General features: G+C 45.5%; 1 protein-coding gene across 1 annotated transcript in view; it reads left to right on the forward strand.

Annotated features, from left to right (window-relative positions):
• Nucleotides 1-20,873, forward strand: part of USP4 (ubiquitin specific peptidase 4) — a 742,179-nt gene that overhangs the window by 555,644 nt on the left and 165,662 nt on the right. Inside the window, exon 17 of the mRNA XM_078661202.1 lies at nt 18,026-18,096. Within this exon, the coding sequence (XP_078517328.1) occupies nt 18,026-18,096 (71 nt within the window). The remainder of the gene's footprint in view (nt 1-18,025; nt 18,097-20,873) is intronic.

The following is a 20,873-nucleotide window of genomic DNA, read 5'->3' on the forward strand; positions in this document are numbered from 1 at the left end:
GCAGGAAACTGAATATATTCCTTGTTTGTTGTTTAGGGTACTTTTGAAGACTCGAGATTTGTGGTAAGCTAATGTTAGCAATCCAAACTTGGTTTATTCTCAGGATGCATTGTTATACTTGGCTTGGCTGAGAGAATAAATAGATTAAATTTTTTCACACAGGATTTAAGAATTGAGCAATACGAGAACAGGTATGATAACACACAGGATACACATATAACACCATCCATGGGTATCTTAAAAGTGAAATTACATGGTCATTTTTATTTATTCCTTACAGATTCGCCCCTGATGAAGGCACCTTGGTAGTGCCGAAATGCATTGGGCACCGGGCACTTTATAGAAATTGTACAGCACATAACATTGTTGAATGTAACATGAAATGTAATGCTAATGTTGTGGTTTTGTGAATGTAATACAATTCATAGAAATACAATGTCATAATTTGGTAATATACAGATGAAAATAAGATAAAAAATATCTAAAAATAAATAGAAGCAATTAAACAAAACAGAAAATCCATTGTTTGTTAAGAAAATATAAATTGTTTAGGTGCATAGCACCAAGTGGATAGTGCATGGTTCGTTGGGCCAACATACCCAACATAACTAGTGTTTCATACTTAGGGACTGACAACCCCTAAGAACCGCAGCACCATTTTTCAAAGTATAAAGATAATTGAAGAACAGGAGTGCTCCCTAGCTCAGAATTAAACAGATTACAATTCCAGACCTCGACATTGCTCCTGATCATGAGGTATGTCACCTCAACATTCCCCCCCTCATCATGCCAAGTTCTCTTCAAAGCCAGAGCTTGTAGACATCAGTTCACCCAAGGCCCCTTTACCAGCAAAGCTGCACTCTCTCGCTCCTACCCCTGTTCCTTTGCTTATGCCACCATTGGGACCTCTGTTGGCTCTAGCCCCATTGCTGTTTTTTGTTCCGGGCCTCTTCCTAACTACCTGGAGTTACTGATACTGGGTTCCACGAATTTGGCTATCTTCTGGAATGCAGAAATCCCTCCTGGTGCACCATGGTTCTGCACCGGATTCTGATTGGGATGCTGCTCGTGGGTTTTCCCCCGGTATCATTTGATGACAGAGGTCTTTCACAAGGCATGTCTTCAATTCTGGCTGGAGCCGCACTGATGAGGCTGTATTTGAGCCTAAGAAAGAAGTTTGGGACAAGTCACTTTCTGACCCTCTGGCATATAGCCTAATTATCCGCTGATAGACCTACTGTGGGGGATGCAGACTTCTAGACTACAACTCCACTACCCCCAATAGAAAGGTTAGTAGTGCAAGCTTCCTCCACCACCATGTGAAATCCAGGAGCATTTTCTCCACCGCACCTCCAGATAGGGAACCAAAGAAGCTGGAAGACATGGGTAAAATGTGTTTTCAGCATGGACCAGAGCCCTGTGTTATGTGAATGGCACACTTTCTGGGAAATGGCTAACGTGGTGGTGCCTACCTTGCTGAAACATCTAAAGAACACTTTTCAGAGGTGGTTAGGGATGTCAAGATGTCTCCAGGAAAATAATCAGAGCAGGTCTGGATACAGTATACTTTGTGGACAGGGCCATGAGCTCCTTAGTAGCTCTAAAGAGGCATGTCTGGGTAAGATCCACTTGCTTTTCAGACAATGTGCTGATTAGCCACATGGATATGGCCATTTGATAGCTCTCAGTTGTTTAAGGGAAAGGAAGATTCAGGCCTGCAGAAATTCAACAAAGAGAGAGCAACTGCCTGTTCCTTGGGCCTATCGTCTCTGGACCAGAACTTCCATTGACTGGACAGGAACAATTGGGGCTCCCCACAAGGTTCTCATTTCGCCAACAGCATCCCAACAAACCAGCCAGTCCATCAGTATACTCAATTCCCCAAGCAATATAAGGGCAGAGGTAACACTAAAGGCAGAGCTGGCCAACAGTTTCACTCCTCCACTGTGCCACCTTGTATGCTGCATTAGCTTTCCCTGAAGTTCTACAAGCAGCCTGTTGGGGGTAGTGTCATCCTTTTCGCAAGCCAGGTGAGACAGTGTGACAGACAGTGGGTCCTACAGATTTTAGAAAAGGATTTCTCCATTTCCCACCCAGTACCTATTCTCGCCATTTAGAGGACAGTGGACTACCTTTCCCACTGCAGATGGTTGTCCTTCTGAAAGCCACCGTAGAGCCCCTGATGTCTCGATTCGGTCAGCTACCCTGGGTGGCGGCTGAGCCCAGGCCCAAATACTGCAGTAACCCAATCGCAAAATGGGTGTTCTTAAAAAAACAAACTTTTTTTTACACGCAATGTTGATGTACCCCTGTTGATTTTTTTAGACCTTTTCTGTCACAGGCGGTACGCTGAGCCTCACAAGTGGGGTCGCATTTTTATTGGGGGAATTGTGGGAAAGGTGGGTGATGGGAATTTTGTGGGTCTTCCCAAATTCCTGAAGATTTTGTCACAGAAACTTGAAGAAAATGTAAGAATTTAGGCTACGGTTAAGGGTAGGAAAAGTTACTAGGATCCATGCAGTTTACTTCTGCCTGAACTCCTCCGGGTGTTAAGTTTAAAAAATGTTAGAGGATGTTATTGTTCCCTTTAAGCTGGCTGAAATAGCTCGAAAATATTGTAGTAAACTCTGAGGGCTGTTTGGTACAGAAGTTTTTTAGGCAATCTGAGAAGCTGAAATTGTGTCTTATAGTACTCTCCAGACGAGCTATTGAGAATTTACCTGCAGCACAATGTCAATAGGTGTGACTGGCTTCAATATGGTATCCTGTTTAAGGATGTCCCCTAAAATGTTTTTATCTGTTGATTTTTCTTGTGCTATAAGATGACGTGCATCAGATATTTCCTGGCTGGTTTTGGAACAACCAGCAGTCATTGGTTTAAAATCCATATACCATTGACAAATGGCTTCACTAAATCAAAACTGGGAAATATCCTTAAGGAAAATAATTTGAGCATCAGTAAACTGAGCCCACAACTAACTTGTTGTGAGCCATAAAGTCATGTCAAGGCACCAGTCCTATCAAGGCACCGACTACTGTATGGTCCATTCACACACGGGGCGGTTGGCATCTCTTGGAGGGTGGGCGGGAACGTGTCTAAAAAAATTAAATTAAAAAGAAGACTTACCAACAACGTCCACGGCTCCGGAGCTCTTCTTCATCCGATGGCCCCGTGAACTGGTTTCTGCAACTCCCTCAAATCGGGGAGCTGCTCTCACAGCATGAGAGCAGGGCCCTGATTATAGGGAGCACTCGGGCGCTTCACATCGATCTGGAGTCCTGCACTTTCTTTAACCCTGCGGTCTTAAGACTTGGGTTAGAGATGTTTAAAGTGCGCATATGAGGATGGCCGTTTCAAGACGTCCGGACAAAAAGACATGCGCACTTTAAACAGTGCATAGCCAGCCCACCCTCCTCCCTGCTGCTGTCCCTAAGCAGTGTCCCTGTTCTTACACTCTGTTTGGGATAGGGGAGGAAAAATAAAATGGTGATGAATTACCATTTTATTTTTTATCCCAGGGTCTTAGAGTGGAACTTAAGTGTGCAACTTTCCTCTGCTCTAGCAGAGGAGTCACCACTGTTCACCCGCCTTTATTGCGATCTATTCATACTAATAGTCATGGGCCCAGCTCAACACTCATGTCAACAAACTGCCACCTTTTAAGTGCCCCTTACATTTAAATTCCAGTAGCAGCAGACAGAACCGCCACCATGTTTCAACAGACTATTGAAGTGGCAAGCAGCCGTATCAAGACCAACATTTACTTCTTTACTGGAGTCAGTAAAGATACAGAGGATAAAATCTATTAGGACGAAAAGTTCTTGAAATACGATCTTGCTTGCCAGGTTTGCAATTTAAAAAGCTACAAAGCTATTCAAATAATGGGGCACAGAATGTATGTATCCATTTATATTTATGTAGTTTATACAGCGCGCAGCTACCCCCGAGGGGGTGTCCCGGCGCTAGAACCAGACCTCAAAGGAGGAGGGGCGGAATGAGCTGATTACAAGCCAGGAATCATGATCTAGAGAACAGCCAGGTTTTTAGTTTAGCACGGAAGATGGATTCAGACGGGCAGAACCTGAGGTCGGTTGGGAGGCAGTTCCAGAGTTTAGCAGTGAGTACGCTGAACCCTCTGCCGCCCATTCTGGAGCGTCGAAAGCGAGGTGAAATCAGAAGGCGTAAGTTGTTAGATCTTAGTGATCTTGTGGATTGGGATATTGACACTCGCTTTTTCAGGTAGTTGGGTCCAAGACCGTTGATGGATCGGAAAGCGAGCGTGAGGATCTTAAATTCAATGCGGCTTGCAATGGGAAGCCAGTGGAGCTCTTTACGATAGGTGGCAACAGATTGACGGTAGGGGATATTGCCAATCAGTCTGGCCGCAGCATTCTGAACGATCTGGAGCCGATCGATCAGATATTGAGGAGCGCCGGCGTATAAGCTGTTGGCGTAGTCCAGGTGAGAGGTGATGAGGGCCTGGGTGATTGTTCGGCGGGCGTCTAATGGGAGGTAGGGAAGGATTTTTTTAATCATGCGTAGCTTCGCGAAGCAGGCAGAAGTGACCTTGTTGACTTGTGCTTTGCATGAAAGTGAGTCGTCGAACTGATAGCCCAGGTTACGTACTGAGTGGACAGGGGAGGGCGCAGGGTCTAGTGCTGTGGGCCACCACAGGGTGGAGGAGATAGGACTTTTCTGGTTAAAAAACAGGACTTCTGTTTTATCAGCATTCAGTCTTAGGTGATTGTTGGTCATCCAGCCACAGATGTTGTCCAGACATTGTCGGAAGTTGGCAAAAGTGGAGTCAGAGTGGTCTCTGAAGGAGAATATCAACTGTGTATCATCAGCGTAAGAAACCACTCTGACTCCACAAGACTCCACCACAGCGGCCAGGGGGGCGAGATAGACGTTGAAAAATAGGGGGCTGAGGGCAGAGCCTTGCGGAACACCACACAGCAGGGGTTTACCCTCTGATTTAAAAGGCCTAAGCATCACCCTCTGTTTTCTGCCAGTGAGGAAGGATTCAATCCACGCGAGCGCGGAGCCACCGATTCCGACCTGCTGGAGACGGTTTAGCAGGATTTTGTGGGAGACCGTATCAAAAGCGGCGGATAGGTCGAGGAGGACCAACATGGCCTCCTCGCCCCTATCCACACACTCACGGATGGTCTCAGCTACTTCCAGAAGAGCGGTCTCAGTGCTGAAACCCGCTCTGAATCCGGACTGAGAGTCGTGCAGCAGAGAGTGGTCCTCCAGATACTCTGTTAGTTGCAGCTGCACGGCCTTTTCCAGGATTTTTGCGGGTTTGGGGAGAAGGGAAATGGGGCGGTAGTTAGGAAATTTAGTAGGATCGGCATCGGGCTTTTTCAAAATGGGGACCAGCAGTGCTTCCTTCCATGAGGTTGGAAAGATGCCATGATGGAGGTAGGCATTCCAGATGGAGAGAAAGGAGTTGGCTAGTGAGGGAGCTAGGTCACCCATGATTCTGGCAGGGATTAGGTCGGAGGGGGAGCCAGATCTGCATTGGGTGAATAACCGGAGTGCGGTGTCAAGAGTCAGCTTGTTATAGGACTGCAGGGATGCAGATTCCGGGCCCATCACGTTGGGGATCAGGGGGGATATCTCAGTAGGGAATGAGGTACAAATGTTGTCAATTTTATCAAGGAAATAGTCCGAGAGTCCATCGCATAGTGCCTGGCTGGAGGTGTTCTGCGTGGCCCTAGCGGGAGGATTTATGAATTCCTTGACAATTTTAAAAATGATTTTTGAGGAGTTTTTGGCGTTGGAAATTTGTAGTGAGAAGTAGTCTCTCATAGAGCTTTTTTTTTGTTTAAGAAATTTTTTCAGAGCGGTTTTGTAAATAACTTTGGCTTCAGGGTCGTAGTTATGCCGCCACTTGCGTTCAAGTAGTTTGCATCTGCTTTTTTCCTCGCGAAGGGTAGTGGAAAACCAAGGGGCAGAGGGGCGGGTCCTAGCGGAAGAGATGGGTTTGAGGGGGGCGATGGAGTCGATGGCATGGAGCAATGCAGAATTGAGTCTAGAGACATTTCCATCAATGTCACTGGAGAGAGGGTCCGGTTGAAAGTGGAATAAGGGATCAAAAGTGGCACAGGTGACTTTATGCCATTTTCTCCCCAGCTCTTTTCTGAGGATCGTAGGGGCGGGTTTCGAGTTTAGCACTAGGTTGAAAGGGACAAGATGATGGTCAGACCAAGTGAGAGGAAGGGAAGGAAGGACTAAGATATTTGAGAAGTTAGTAAAGATTAGATCAAGGGTATGTCCAGCTATATGTGTGGGGCCTTTGACTAACTGAAGTGGGTTCAGACTCTGCATTGTTTCTAGTAGGTTGTTAGCTTTCGAGCAAAGAGGATTGTCCACGTGGAGGTTGAAGTCTCCTAGCGCCAAAAAATGTTGGTGTTTGAGGGAGAGATCCGCCAACAGGTGGGTCAGCGCAGTTAATGAGAGAGTAGAGGCAGTAGGAGGGTTGTAGACTAATGTACCCGCCAATATTACTGCAGCGGAGTCCGAGATGGTGAAGTACATAGCTTCAATCATCCCGATATTCGTCAGTTTGGTGATGGATAGCTTGAGGTGGGATTTTAGGATGATGGCAAGACCACCTCCTAGTTTGCCTCCTGCACGATTAATGCCCTTTAAGATGTAGCCTGGCGGAGTAGCAAGATGGATATCGGGAGTGGAGGAATCAGTGAGCCAAGACTCGGTAAGGAACAGGATATCCCAGGCGTCGGAGATAATTGACGTCCATATCTCGTTGGCATGACGGGGCAGAGAGCGGCAGTTAATCAGACCTGCTTTCAGCGTCAGGGGGGGGGGACAGGCGATTTGGCAGGCTAGGACCGAGAGAGGGCAGAGGGCTACAAGGCGGGAGCGTAAAATTACATTTAGTGCAGTGAAAAGAGGCGGCCTCCAAGTGAATTAACAGTCCATTAACAGTCATTTGGTGCTTACGCTTACTCAGTCTGTTTGCTCCACTTCTGTCCGTTTCCCAGAACTTCGCTTTTGTGTGGAAAACTCAGACAGGGCTGAAATGGCATTGGGGGCAGTAATATCTATCCCCCTGCTTCTTTCCTTGCCAAGCACACACTCTGCCTTGTAGATCTCAGCGACTCTTGGTCTATTGTAGGAATGCTGTTGGCAAAGTGTGATCCTACAGCCTTGCAATATCCTTCACTACCAGTAAAGTAGAAGCTGCTGATTCTACAGCAGTAAGCCTTTCCATAACAGCCAACTAAAAGGCTAGGAAAGGAATGAGGGTTCTGATGGTGAAAAGCCAATAACGACATATGCATTGTATGTTGCTACCGAATTCAGGTGGCTAGCTGACTTCATATACAATATGAGAGTTTTATGACTCACATTATATCGTTGAAGAACCTGGTCATTTTCATCAACACCGCTTATGTATTTGTTATAATCAAGTATACAGTTTGACTTACGCAAACTGACCCCAAACCGTGACTGGATAAATGCTCTCATCATGAAGTGTATTGAGCACATATACTTCCCACCTATCTATGAATTTGACAGTCGGCAGTCGGTTAGAAAGCAACTCACTGCTCTGGCCTGTTTGGAGCTTCTTACAAACAAGCTCCTGAGGGATTCCTTTATGGTGCATTCAACTTGTACAACTGAACTTCTGTATATAAGTTATCTACATAAAGTTTATAACCTTTGTGAATAAGAGATTGGATGATTCCCCAATACAATCATCTCACTAGCTCATAATGTAAAATGGCAACCTGCAGGATTTATTGTGGAGTCCTGCTCTCCAGCTGTTCCCCTGACCTTTTAGGCTCTTGATATAGAAATACATCCTGATCCTATAACAAGCACATTTGCTATTTCTAGGAGTATAAATCTCTGGAAATTTAGTAGATAAATGTTGAACGACATGGATAATTTTGAACATTATGGTCTGGGTAATTAGTCCCTGGGTAATTCAGCAGAATTGTCATTGAAATTAAGCATACCCTGCAGAATCAGAAGCCTATGTCTCCTCATGACCTCTGTGATGCTGGAGGTTGCCCAAACCGTATGAATAGACCAGTAGGACTGCCTGGTTGGTTTGCATACTTTTCCCATGTTGGGCAAATTTGTTTGGTGTACAGTTTCCTTAAAGTCTTCATCCATAAGAAGATGGTAGTCAGTAGGCAAAAGCAGCTCCCCTTTTAATGGAAAAAAGATTGTAAAAACTATCTGGAAAAGTAGCCCTCTCCTTTATATCTTGAATCTAGAACAAGCAAACCACTCATTTTTCAATGTTTAATCAATATCTCTGGTAAAATTATCAAACCCTGCCCTACTAAGGCAGTCTGAACTGGATAATGCAAGTTTAAAAAAAATAATGGATCACAGAAATGTCAAGCTCTGTAAAAGGTGTATGCACCGTTCTAGCCACTGTCACTGCTCTGAGCTAGTACAACTTCAAGTACATTCTTGTGTTAGTTTACTTTAGGCAGAAAATTCATGAACACAGAAGTTGGGAAAATAGACACTACCCTCCTATTATCATGACAGCCCTTCTTCCTTGTCCTGGCAGAGGACTATAGCTTCAAATCGTGCACCAAATATGTGTCATTTGTACATCACCAAGTAAAGTGTTCTGCTTGTTTTGCTCCTATATAACTCTGTTTGCATCACACTTCTTGCTTACAAAAAAATATGCTTTTGTAATTCCTGATATATTTTTAAATATTTCTAATATCAATATACAGGCTATTTATTTAAATATTATGTGTTAGAGAAAAATAACTGACCTCTTCAGACAGCTCACTTGACAATAACCTCTAACTCTAGTAAAAAAGAGAAAAATAATCCCCATTTTCCAAGCAGCAGTTAGTTAATAGACAGACTGATATTTGACCTCTTTCCTTGAACAGACCACAAATATGTCAAGATAAAAACAAGATTTAATGGCATCATTATTGCTCATTCACTTTCTGAATCAACAGAACACCTGTTCCATTCCAGCCTAGGTTTACTCACCAGATGTGACTAGTAGGTGCTAAATATAGCTCGACCTGCTTGAGGGCGAGTAGATTCTTTTAGCCCCGTTGAAATGACAATACTGTGTGTTTGACATGCTTTCAAAAGTTCAATCACCCACTGTGCTGCTGGCAAGTCATGGGAGGAATGTATAGCCCTCTGCTACCAAACGAGAACTGCAGTTTTAGCAGCTCGTTAAAACCTTTTCCTCTTTGAAACAAGTGAGCTGTGAGGCAGAGCTGGTCTGTAAGATCTTCTTTTGCTTTAAAGACTGAGGTACAAATTACCGGGGTGTTGGAAAAGGCGGAAGGGCAGACGACCGACTTATTCGTCGAGGACCTCATACTTAAACACCTAAAACCCAAATTTATTCGTGGTCGAAAGGGTGCATAGAGTCCCTGGGGGAGAGCCGAAGCCTGGTGCCCCTCCACGTCCTATCCTGGCAAAGTTGTTGAGTTATAGGGACCGAGTTGCCAGATTACAAAATGCCAGTGTGGCCCCGCCTCTACCCTACGAAAACTCAGAAACTTCATTCTTCCCGGACTTCACCGTGACCGTGCAGAGACAAAGACGTTTGTTTCTCGCAGTGAAGAAAAAACTAAGAGACACAGGGATCAAATACGCATTGCTGTTTCCGGCCCGTCTCCGGGTGGAGGCAGATGGAAAAGCCTGGTTTTTCGATCATCCTAAAGCGGCTGCGCACTGGCTAGAAGGTTGGAGAGAGCCAGGGGACATAAAGCTCGTTGAATATTAACCCTATCCAGAGCCAAGACTGGGACTGTGTTAAAGTAAGATGCCCTAGGCATATATTGACATTTTTAGTATGTACAGACCTCTGAGTGGTAGAGATCTGATTTGTCACATTGAGGGGCGTTGTTCTGTCAGCAGAGTTATTTGCCCTAATGTACCTTATTGATGTTGGTCGGCCCCCCACCCAGGGAACCTAATTAGCTCATCAGACAAGGAAGGGAGCAGGGTGGCAGAGCATCTCACCCCCATACAAGTCTTTTAGTTTCAGTTTGGGCGACAGGCACTCTGAATAGTTTGTCAGATGGGCAGTTTCAAGCCCAGAGTGCAGGAGAGCAGGGAGGGGGTAGTTGGGTTGGGGAAGGGTGGTTACTACAAGCACAGGTTAAATCGACATGATCTGCAGACAGAAAGAGGAATGCACAGATCATACAAGTGTTAATGAGCACACACTGGGACAAAAGTTTTAAACTCCTGAGTTGGAATGTCAATGAGCTTGGGGACAAATTAAAGCGTTGCATAGTATTACAACATATCAAACGACACTCCCCGGATGTAGTACTCCTTCAGGTGTCCCACCTGGTAGGTAATTATTTTTCGACACACCCCTATATCACGCGCACTGGAGCGTCCACGCAGCGTGTAGGTGGTAGGATTTAAATTTTGCCATCCTAGCTTAGAGATTATATCAGACTGGGGGGGGGCTTGCCCTACTTGTATAATTGCGGCTTTTAAATTCACTGTTTTGTTTTAATTAAAGCGCACTGTTGGAACTTTTCCTTTAACTTAACTAGTCCAATTTTTTACGCTAGCTGTGCTAGAAGTGACACGGAACAAACGCTGCTTTGGGGGGCATGTTGGTTAAAACTTACTCACCTGAGACCTTCATTCTCTACCAAGCGCTCGGCCCCTGCGGGACCCGGAAGTTAGCTCGGGACCGCATTGCACCGGGGTTGGCGCTTTAGTCTTTTTCGACCCACCACTATATCACGTGCGCTGGAGCGTCTGCGCAGCGGGCGCGCAGCCGGCACGCCAAAGGGAAGCTCGTCTGCGCCCGTCTGCGCCCGTCTGCGCCCGTCTGCGCCCGTCTGCGCCCGTCTGCGCCCGTCTGCGCCCGTCAGCGCGTGGAACGCGACCAGCGCCAGGACCCCTGGCCAAACTGTACCAGAAGTGTACGGTAGGCAAACCTTGTTAGATCTGAGCTAATACATGTGGTTCCCAAAATATCTCCCCACAGACCGAGAGCAAATTAGGGGGCCACTGCTTAAACTGTACGTGTAAACTGCTCACAAACATTGGGGTAAACCCCACGCTTACTGGTAATGTGGGGAAAAGAGGGGCGAAGACAGAGTCCTTTAAAAACAGCAACCGGGGTCTTAAGGGCTCAGTGACAGAACATGTTAAATGCTTGCTAGTCAACACTCGCTCGGTAGCTAAACACAAACACGAGCTGGAAGACCTTATCCATCTTTTTCAATTAGACCTTGTCTTTCTAACCGAAACATGGACTAACTGCACCTCAGTTCCTGACTGGAACATCGCTGTTCCAGAGGGCTACGCTTACTTCTCTCAGGATAGAGCGACAGGCACAGGAGGAGGGATAGCGATTATTTATCGTGACCATTTCAAAATACAGCTTAAAAGATTTCTACTCTTCCAGTGGAAGCAATGGATTTCCGCATTAAACTAAATAACCTTCACATTTTCCAGGGGATACTGATTTACCGTCTGCCAGGAACCAGAGCAGCTTTTTCTCAAGCTCTCTTGACGCTCCTGGAACTTTATACAGACCCTCTCCCTCTTACGATCCTTGGCGACTTCAATTACCATCTTGAAGCAAATAGCAATGCAGACACTGTTAGACACTGTTAGGCTACTAGATAATCTTGAGGCTTTTAACCTCAGACAATTGGTAAGTGGATCTACCCATCTGGCAGGTCACACGCTGGATGGGATTTTCACAAGTGACACAGACATCGCGGTCTCTAATTTACAAATCTTACCATGGAAAGACCATAAGGCCATTCATTTCAAACTTATACTCACTCACATACAATCAGGAGCCCAAGTTAAAGTCTCAAAGGCATTAATCAGACAATGGGGCAAAACCAAGGTTGGAGACTAAGTCAGGGCTAAACCCTTCTCTGAATATCCTAGAGTCTGATAATAGAAAGGCAGCTCAGCAGTTTAATGACTGGCTAACATTAGCAGCTGACAAGGTCGCGCCTAAGAAGTTTGCTACAGTAAAAAGAGTCAAAATGTCATCGCCTTGCTACACCCCTGAGCTTAAAAGCTTGAAAGTTAACTGTAGGAGAACAGAGCGCCAGTTGCGACAAAACTATGATAGCGTCATGAAAGCCCTCTACAACCATACCTTCTAATATATAAGAAATCACCCCCACAAAAAACTGTTTTTTACCGTAAAAGTAAGAGGCGGGCAATTCGACCAGGGAACTGTTTAAAACAGTTAACATGCTGGCTAAACCACAGCAAGATAAAGCGTTTAAGCCTGATCAGCCTCTATGTAATAAAGTGGCGAACTACTCCAAGAAAAGGTGAGAGAAATATACAACAATTTTACAAGCCCAGCCAGATCACTGGACCCGATAATGTTCGACTCTAGTCCCCAATGTAAACTGACCAGTTTTCAGCCAATCAATAACGAAATGGTTGAAAAACTATTGCTCTCTATAAAGTCAGGCGCACCCACTGATCCCTGCCCTCAGTATCATGCATCAAGCAGCTTCCAAGATATGCAAAAATCTGACCCCTATTATGAACCAAGCCCTAGCCACAGGCCACTATCCTGCAACTTGGAAGATGGCAGCGATCATGCCCTTCTAAAAAATAAAACTCAGATCCCAGTGAACCTAAGAACTACCGCCCCATAGCCGGTCTCCCTATTGCCGCAAAAGTACTAGAAAAACAACTTACATAGTGCTTACAGAATTGATAAAAACAATCTGCTGAATCCATCACAGCATGGCTTTCGTCCGCGTCACTCGACAGAATCGGCATTAATTGTCGCTGGTGAAGAAATCCGCAGAGCTGTAGACGCAGGAGGTAGGGCGGTCCTCGTACTCCTTGACCTATCAGCCGCTTTTGATACAGTGAACCATGCAGTTCTGGTACAGAAGCTGAGGGATATAGGAGTCGAAGGGACCGCCCTGTCCCTACTGTCCTCCTTCTTTAAGGCAAGGGAGCAACAGCTATTCTGGGACGGCATGCAGTCTAAAAGCTTTCATCTTCCTTGTGGAGTTCTGCAGGGATCAGCGCTATCTCCGACCCTTTTTAATCTTTACGTCACCCCTCTGGCCGAAGTAGTAAGAAGACATGGCTTTGGATTGGTCTCGTATGCTGACGATTCTCATCTCATCATTTCCATCACCAGCCAACCAGAGATCACAGCAATTAGGTTCTACGCCTGCCTTACTGACATGACCTGGATGTGTCGGAGCTATCTAAAGATTAACACAGAGAAGACAGAGGTGATGGAATTCGGATCAGGCCCACCTCTATGGAACCAGACCTGGTGGCAACCTGAAGCTGGAGAATGTCCCCGTCCTGCGGAAAAGGTCAGAAATGTAGGGATCATGTTTGACAACAAGCTGAATTTTGGTGCGCATGTGAATAATCTCATCTCTTCATGTTTCCTTCTTTTGAAGATTTTGAGAAAAGTATTCCCATTTATACCCAAAGAGCTCCAAAAAACAGTGATGGTTGCGTTACTCCTGTCAAAACTGGACTACTCGAATGCACTGTTTTTGGGAATTGATAAATTCCAATTGCAAAAACTACAGTCTCTGCAAAATGCGGCAGCTAGACTCCTTTTGGGACTACACAGAGGAAAGCCAACGTCAGCTGGAATTAGATCACTGCATGGGCTGCCCATTAGACAGCGCATTGATTTTAAATCTTTAACCTTAGTCTATAAGGCAATAAACGGAGGGAGCGCCGAGGACTTTCAGAAACTGTTCATACCAAATGTTCCCGCTAGGGCCCTTAGATCGGCCAGCCAAGGTCTTATAGAAACCGTGAAGTACAAACGAGCCATATGGGGTGGCCGAGCTATTACATACTGCGCAGCCAAGCTCTGGAACAAACTGCCTCTGTCCCTGAGACATCAGCCGAATCTTCAGTGTTTCCAAAACAACTTAAAAACCTGGCTCTTTACAACTACATAGGCTATGTTATGTTATGTTATGTTATTTTAATAACATTTCTATAGCGCACAGCTGCCCCAGCCAAGGGGCGTCCCGGCGCTTCTGGCAAGGTCATCAAACACAACACATCAGAGCAGTGGGCAAGGCATACAAAAAAGAATTTTTAAGAGGGGTGAGGGAATAAATGTGTTTTAATGGCCTTCTTAAACCTCAACAGCTCATCAATTTCTCAAATGTGGGAAGGTAAAGAATTCCACAGCTTAGCCGCCAGAATTCGAAAAGAGCGACCTCCCGCTCTGCTCAGTCTGAAGCGAGGGATAACAGCCAAATTTTGGCCCAGAGATCTCAAAGCACGCGAAGGAACATAAAAATTCAAGAGATTGTCAAGAATCGGCGGGGAGGCCATCCTGAGAATTTTGAATGACAGACAGAGGGTCTTAAAATAGATCCTCTGTAAAACCGGGAGCCAATGGAGCGAGCGGATGGTGCTCTCAGCAGAGCAGAACCTCGGAAGCCCCACGAGGGCTCTGGCTGCAGCATTCTGAATACGTTGCATCCGCATAATTTCTGCCTGGTTGGCCCCCAGGAGCAATGAACTGGCATAATCAAGCCGTGATAGTATAGATGCTTGAATAACCAGTTGCCTAGTCGAGGCGTCAAAAAACCTCAAGGTAGGTCTTAACCCTCGAAGTATGCCGAAACATGTGGCCGCTACTTTCTTCGTGTGGCCACGAAAATTGAGGGCAGGGTCAAGCCAAATCCCCACGTTCTTCACCTCTGTCACTGGAATAGGGGTAGCACCCAGCTCAGGGGGCCACCACTCATCACCCCATAGGTCCGCTCGCTTACTCACAATCATAACCTCAGTTTTTTTGGCATTGAGCTGGAGACAGTTGGTATTCATCCAGCTAGCTACTGCCAGGAGTCCTTCCTGGAATCTGGGAGCGTCAAGGCCTGAGTCCCCACTCAGTGTGACCGCCAGCTGTGTGTCGTCAGCATAGGAGGCCATAGTCAGACCCCACCGCCTGACGACATCAGCCAGCGGCCTCACATACAGATTGAATAGTGTGGGGCTCAATGATGAGCCCTGAGGCACACCCAGATCCAGGGGATGGAGTTTGGACTCAATCGGAGGGATGGCAACCTTAAAGGTTCGGTCAGATAGAAAGGAGCAGAACCAATCGAGTGCCATGCCCTCAACCCCTACCTCTCGCAGACGTTGAAGTAGGATTCTGTGCGAAACCGTGTCAAACGCGGCACTGAGATCGGGAAGTATCAGTGCCGCAGTCTGACAGGAATCGAGCTCAGTCCGAAGATGTTCCGTCATAGAGAGTAGGGCGGTTTCCGTGCTATGACCTGCACGGAAACCATTCTGGGTAGAATCCAGAATACACTCCCTCGCAAGATGTTCAGTCAATACTGCGTTCACATGGGCTTCCACAATTTTCGCGGCCCATGGAAGGAGGGAGATGGGGCGATAACTCTCAAGTTTAAGGGGTTCTAGGGTGGCCTTCTTGAGAATGGGTTTCACAACCGCCTGTTTCCATTTTGATGGGACAGTGCCCGTAGTGAGAGAGAGATTAATGAGATGGCATAGTGGAGGGAGGCAAACAGCAGCAGAATCCCTAAACTGGACCGGCTTCAGAGGATCTTCTGGAGAGCCGGATTTAATTTTAGAGACCAGTTTATAGAATACCTCCATCGAAAGACTAGGTAGAGAGGATAAAGCCTCACCTCTAATAGGAGCAGAGCAAGAGAGCTCATCTCCCTGATTAGTTATAGGAAAGGCACGATAGATAGCCAGGACTTTTTCCCTGAAGAAAGCAGCCAAATTTTCACAGTGGTCCACAGAGCGGACTTCTGCCTCTGACTCTTTTAGTCATCAGGTACTTAAGGACTTTAAAAACTAGCTTGGAGGGATTGGGACTGTTCCTGAATTCCTGGGCATAATATGCCGCACGAGCTCTGCATACCGCTCGATGGTAAGATTTAATTTTAGCGAGATAGGCAGTTTTCTTCCCAGCCTCATAAGATTTACGCCATTCCCTTTCAGCCTGTTTACAGATTTTTTTTAACTGAGCCAGGGAACTGTCGTACCATGGGCTGGGTGCTCTAGAGCGACATGGTCCCAGCTTCTTCTTTTTTACCCCTACATCCCAGCGCCAAGACGCCTCGGCATTCGAGCGCTTTACAAGCATCCATACATAAACATAAAGCATTGAATAGATGGGGCTATAGACTGGTGGTGCACTCCGTCTTCACCACGGGCTCCAGGGGGGGTGGGAATCATGTTCAAACACTCCTTCCCACTTTCCATACAGCACACCTGGATTGATGAGATGGGTAGGTATACTGCGGTCTCGTGACAGTGGGAGGGGCAGACACTCCCGTTTATGGCTGTGTATGTCCCACCGTGTCTTCAGGTATGCACCTTCAGGAACTTAGGTGCTGTCATGCTTTCTCTCCCAGATCGTGGGTGGAGATTTTAATTCAGTAGTGTCTGGATTTCTCGATCGTCATTCCCCCCCCCTCCCCCCCCCTACACACACACACACACACACACACACACACACACTGGCTCCTCATGTAGATGGCTCCCGGACTTTCTGGACGCCTTGGGCCATCCGGAAAGGTGTGGAAACGTTTTTTTAAGGGTTCTGGCAGGTGTGGTGTTTTAGATATAGAAAGGGTATTTTTTAGGGCTCCTGGTGGGTGAGTTTTTAGGTGTGATGAGAGATTTCTAAGGGTGAAGATGAGTATATAGGGCTCTAGGATGGATGTTTAGGATGTTGAAGTGCTTTTACAGATCAGGAATGGGAAAGGGTAGGGGGGTAGTAAGTCTTTTAAGGTTCAGGAATGGTGGAGTTTCAGGGTGGTAAGGGGTTTTTAAGGGTTCAGTAATGAGTGGGGTTTAGGCATAGATAAAGCTTTTGAGGGTTCAGGGATGGGTGAAGTTTAGGGGTAGTGAGTTTTTTTAAGGATTCGAAGATTAGTCAAGCTTAGAGGTGGAAAGAGATTTTAGGAGTCAGGGATGAGTGTTTAGGTGTGGTGAGGGGTCTTTAGGGAGCACGGATCGATAAGCAGCTGCGGTTATCATGGGTGAATTGTGTGTATGGGTGGTGAGGGAGTCAGTGAATTAAAAGCATCCGTAATAATAGTTTAACAGTATAAAATATATGAATCCGAAGAAATGGCCACTGAAGTAAAGCACCTAAAAAAATACCTCTAACAAAAGTGTTTTCGAAAGTAAGACCGGCAACCATTGCATTTACACCTTAAAAAAAGAAATTAAGATTTTTTCAAAAGGCATTTTATGATTTGGTTTCTATGAAATGCTAAATTCCCTTCAGCCTGCAAATTTCAATTGAGCAGTTTAGGTGAAATAGTTTCTCAATATTGGCATTCCATGAAATTTTTCTGTAAATCACATAGAACTTTTCAAAGGACCTAATTGCATAATTCAAAATTCAGATGAAAACAGCAATTCATTGTCATTATCTGCAGTATCCCACCATTCTTGAAAGGCATTGGGCCGTATTTATAGACTGGCGGGCAAACCATAAATCAACACCTCTGTACTTCACACGCACTGAACTAAAAAAAGAATATCTTCAATTAGTGTTTTGTGTAGTGATGCAGCATGTGAATAAATGGTGCACAATTGTCTTATTTAGCCCACATAATCCTTGGACAGTTAGGCATGTGGAGTTATCCATGGTGTGACAATGCCACTGCCCGAGTACTTGAAGGTTATGTGCCAACGCTCTCCATTTTCGCATGGTTTCTAGTACCATCCTCACCATGGTGGCATTCCAAATGTGAATGAGGGAACTCGGACTAAGAATGAACTTTACTAGCACCACTATGTAACGTTTTGAAAACGTTTACGTTTCAAATTGATATGCCACTTTCTGTGTCAGTAACTAAGTGTTGTTACACTTAACAAGAAATGTTTGTTTTACCTGCAGTAGCTAAATAGGTTGGATGGAAATTAACATAAAAGGTTCCTACGGTCTTACATGCTTGAAATCGAATCATTTTAAAAGATGAATTTCGTCTTCCTGCCCAAGGACGTAAACAACAAGTTATTTTTTTGTTTTTTCCACAGCATATTCCACTGTTGCCGTTGACTGGGATTCTGAAATCAAGAAGCTTTACTTTGATGATCAGGAGGCAGAGGTTAGTATTTCTGTTGTTGTTCACAGAACAACCAGTCCTTTACATTTGTACAGGCTCCATTTGGGGCGCAGTTCTAAAATTATGTTGAACAGTGCGTTCAAAAGGAACATTGTAAACATACTGGCATCATTTGTTTCATAGAACTAATCATCCAAGCAGTTTTATCAGTAAGAAGGAGAGCGAAGCAAATTTAAAGGACTGTTTTATTATTAATTAGAAAAATAACATGGAGTGCGTGGCTGGCAATAGACCTTGGATAATTGATACACACACACACTTGTTATCTTATTTGAAATGTGCATGATAACTTCTGCCAGCACTTCAGTGTAGCAAATACAACAGTGACATTTATTTTCGAAGAAAGCAGCACTCGCACTGCTATTTACCGATTGGAGAAAAAATGAAATGTAAAACTGTAGAGTTGCGTAAATGCAATTCTTTGTACAAATATAGGTGTTTGCATAGAAAGAGAAATGTACCTTTAAAAAGTTGCAAGTTTGGGAAAACGGCAGTAACTATTCTATTTCGACGCAATTGGCAACACCTGTGGGAAGCATTTATATTTTGTAAAATTTGTGTTTTTGTAAGGTTGACAAAGGCTGCGAGGATAACCGAAACGCGCTCCTGTTTCTTTCTATTGAAATGAATGCTGCCAGTTATTAAACAGGATAATCCACATTGAACGCAAGTGCGGGCTTCTTTTGCATATGGAGAGGAGGTGTTAGAATATTTACAGAGGCTTGCGTGGTATCCGCTTCTCACCTGCACCACCAGCGATCAGGATGCTAGCCACAAAGCCACAACGAGGAGATATATATATATTACAACAAAGATACCAGTGCACATCCCTTCTTGTTACTATTCTCCAATTGGCAACCAGCCACAAGAGTTCACTGTTTTCACTCTCCCCGTTGTCCTCAAACAGACAAGTACAATGTTTGTTAATATTCAGTTTCCATTTATTGTTGATTCGTCTCTTTTGCCACACTGTCACAGCCGGCGCGCGTTTCGCCCTCCGCGGGCTTTTTCAAGGCTGTAATTTACATACAAAAGAAGAAGTCACCAAAATCATTCAATGTATTAAAAGCCACCTTAACATAGCGATTTTCTCTGCTTATCTAAAATGTTCATAGACATACTCCTAATATGCCCTCATCATATTCGCACATCATAAAGTATACCTTTACTTCAATCAATTAATGCGCCTATACATAAAACACACTACAAGTTATTGTACATAAATGATACCAAGCAACTGAGTGCGATCATCTAGGTCCATTATTTCCAGTCCTTCCTGCACCTTGATTTGTTCCATGATAAAACCAAATTATTTCCAAGATGACCACTACACATGAGCCAAGTATTCAAAAAATAAAGCTAGTAAGGCTATTAAGCCCATTCACACAGTGATTACTAAATATCCTAATTTTTAACTCGAACCTATCTATGATCTCACTTACCTAGAATGTAATGTAGTGAGCAGAATTTAACGTCAATCAATCAAATGTATGAGTCCAAAATGCCAGATTTAAAGAATCGTAGAGCTTGTCGAACAATAAACCTGTTAGAATGAGTGGACATTATATTACCATTTATGCCACGTAGCAAGACTTGGTAGACTGTATTATATACGCACACCATTCCATGCACGTGTGCTAAAAGGCTTACCTTTAAGCCTTAAGCTTGGTGTTGGACTTGGGCCCTTAGGGCAGGTTCACCCCTAAACTTTTTGCTTTAAATGGTGACCTGGCAATGGTGATTTTTGGGTTCTGCGCACTTTCACTGTGTCCCAGTGGAAAGTGCGTGCGCACTCGGAGTGCATGTGCTGAGCTAGGCCTGCCCGCCCATAGGAATGCATGGGGAATGTATGTGTCCCTGGTAGTTCCTGATGCGTGGGGTGTACAGGCTTGAGTCTGGTATGTGTGAACTCGTGAGAGTGAATGCTGCGAGATGGTGTATGCAGCATGTATGTGTCTAGTAGAGAAGCGCCATTTCTAGACATGGCTGTACGTGTGCTGTGAGGGTGTTGGCGTGTGATTGGCTGGAGCTGGCTGGCATGCCAGGCTCCAGGAAGTCTGGATGGGTCTGCCTGGTGGTGAGTGGGAGATTAGCATGAGTGATGTGTGGGAGGAGTGTACCTGTGTCCTGGATGGGCTGGGTTTTCCCCACACAATGCTGGCTCCGCCCCCCTGTGGTGTGTCTAATGACCCAGGCCCTGCCAGTGAATAGAGAGGGTGGTTGAGGTAAACAGAGTACTCAAGAACCAGCTGCGACTGGTTCCGCCCCCACCCTGCACCTTCAGACAAAGGAATGCACTGTATAAAAATGGGGCTGTGTCCCCACAGAAGTTGTTCTCTTCCAGGATCCTGAGGGGGCTGTTGCTGCTGCTGGGCGAGAGGACCGCCACTTGGGGTGTCTCCCTGCCTGGAGACCCAGTGTGCTGGCTCTGGGCCCAGCCTTGCCCCCCCCCTTGCCTGCCTGAAGGACTTTTAACTGGACTTGTGCTCTCCTAAAGCACCTGGGAGCGCTTTAGTGTCCATAGCGCTTAGGAGCGCTTTAATTGCCTTTTAGCGCTGGGAGCGCTTTATTTTCATTTGGGCCTTCGCTGAAACCCTAGACCAAGGGGAGCTTTATGGCCTGCTAGTGCTCGGAGTGCTTTTCTCACCCCCTGCTTCTTTCCCCGGGATTTGCCTCAGCAGCGTGCCCAGAGCCGAGGAGGGAGGCTCGTCAGGGAGGCTGCTCTGCTATTGGCTGCCGAGTCAGCCTATGCCCAGAGA

The sequence above is a fragment of the Lissotriton helveticus genome, chromosome 9 (assembly GCF_964261635.1).
Source record: "Lissotriton helveticus chromosome 9, aLisHel1.1, whole genome shotgun sequence".
NCBI classification, from domain to species: Eukaryota; Metazoa; Chordata; class Amphibia; order Caudata; family Salamandridae; genus Lissotriton; species Lissotriton helveticus.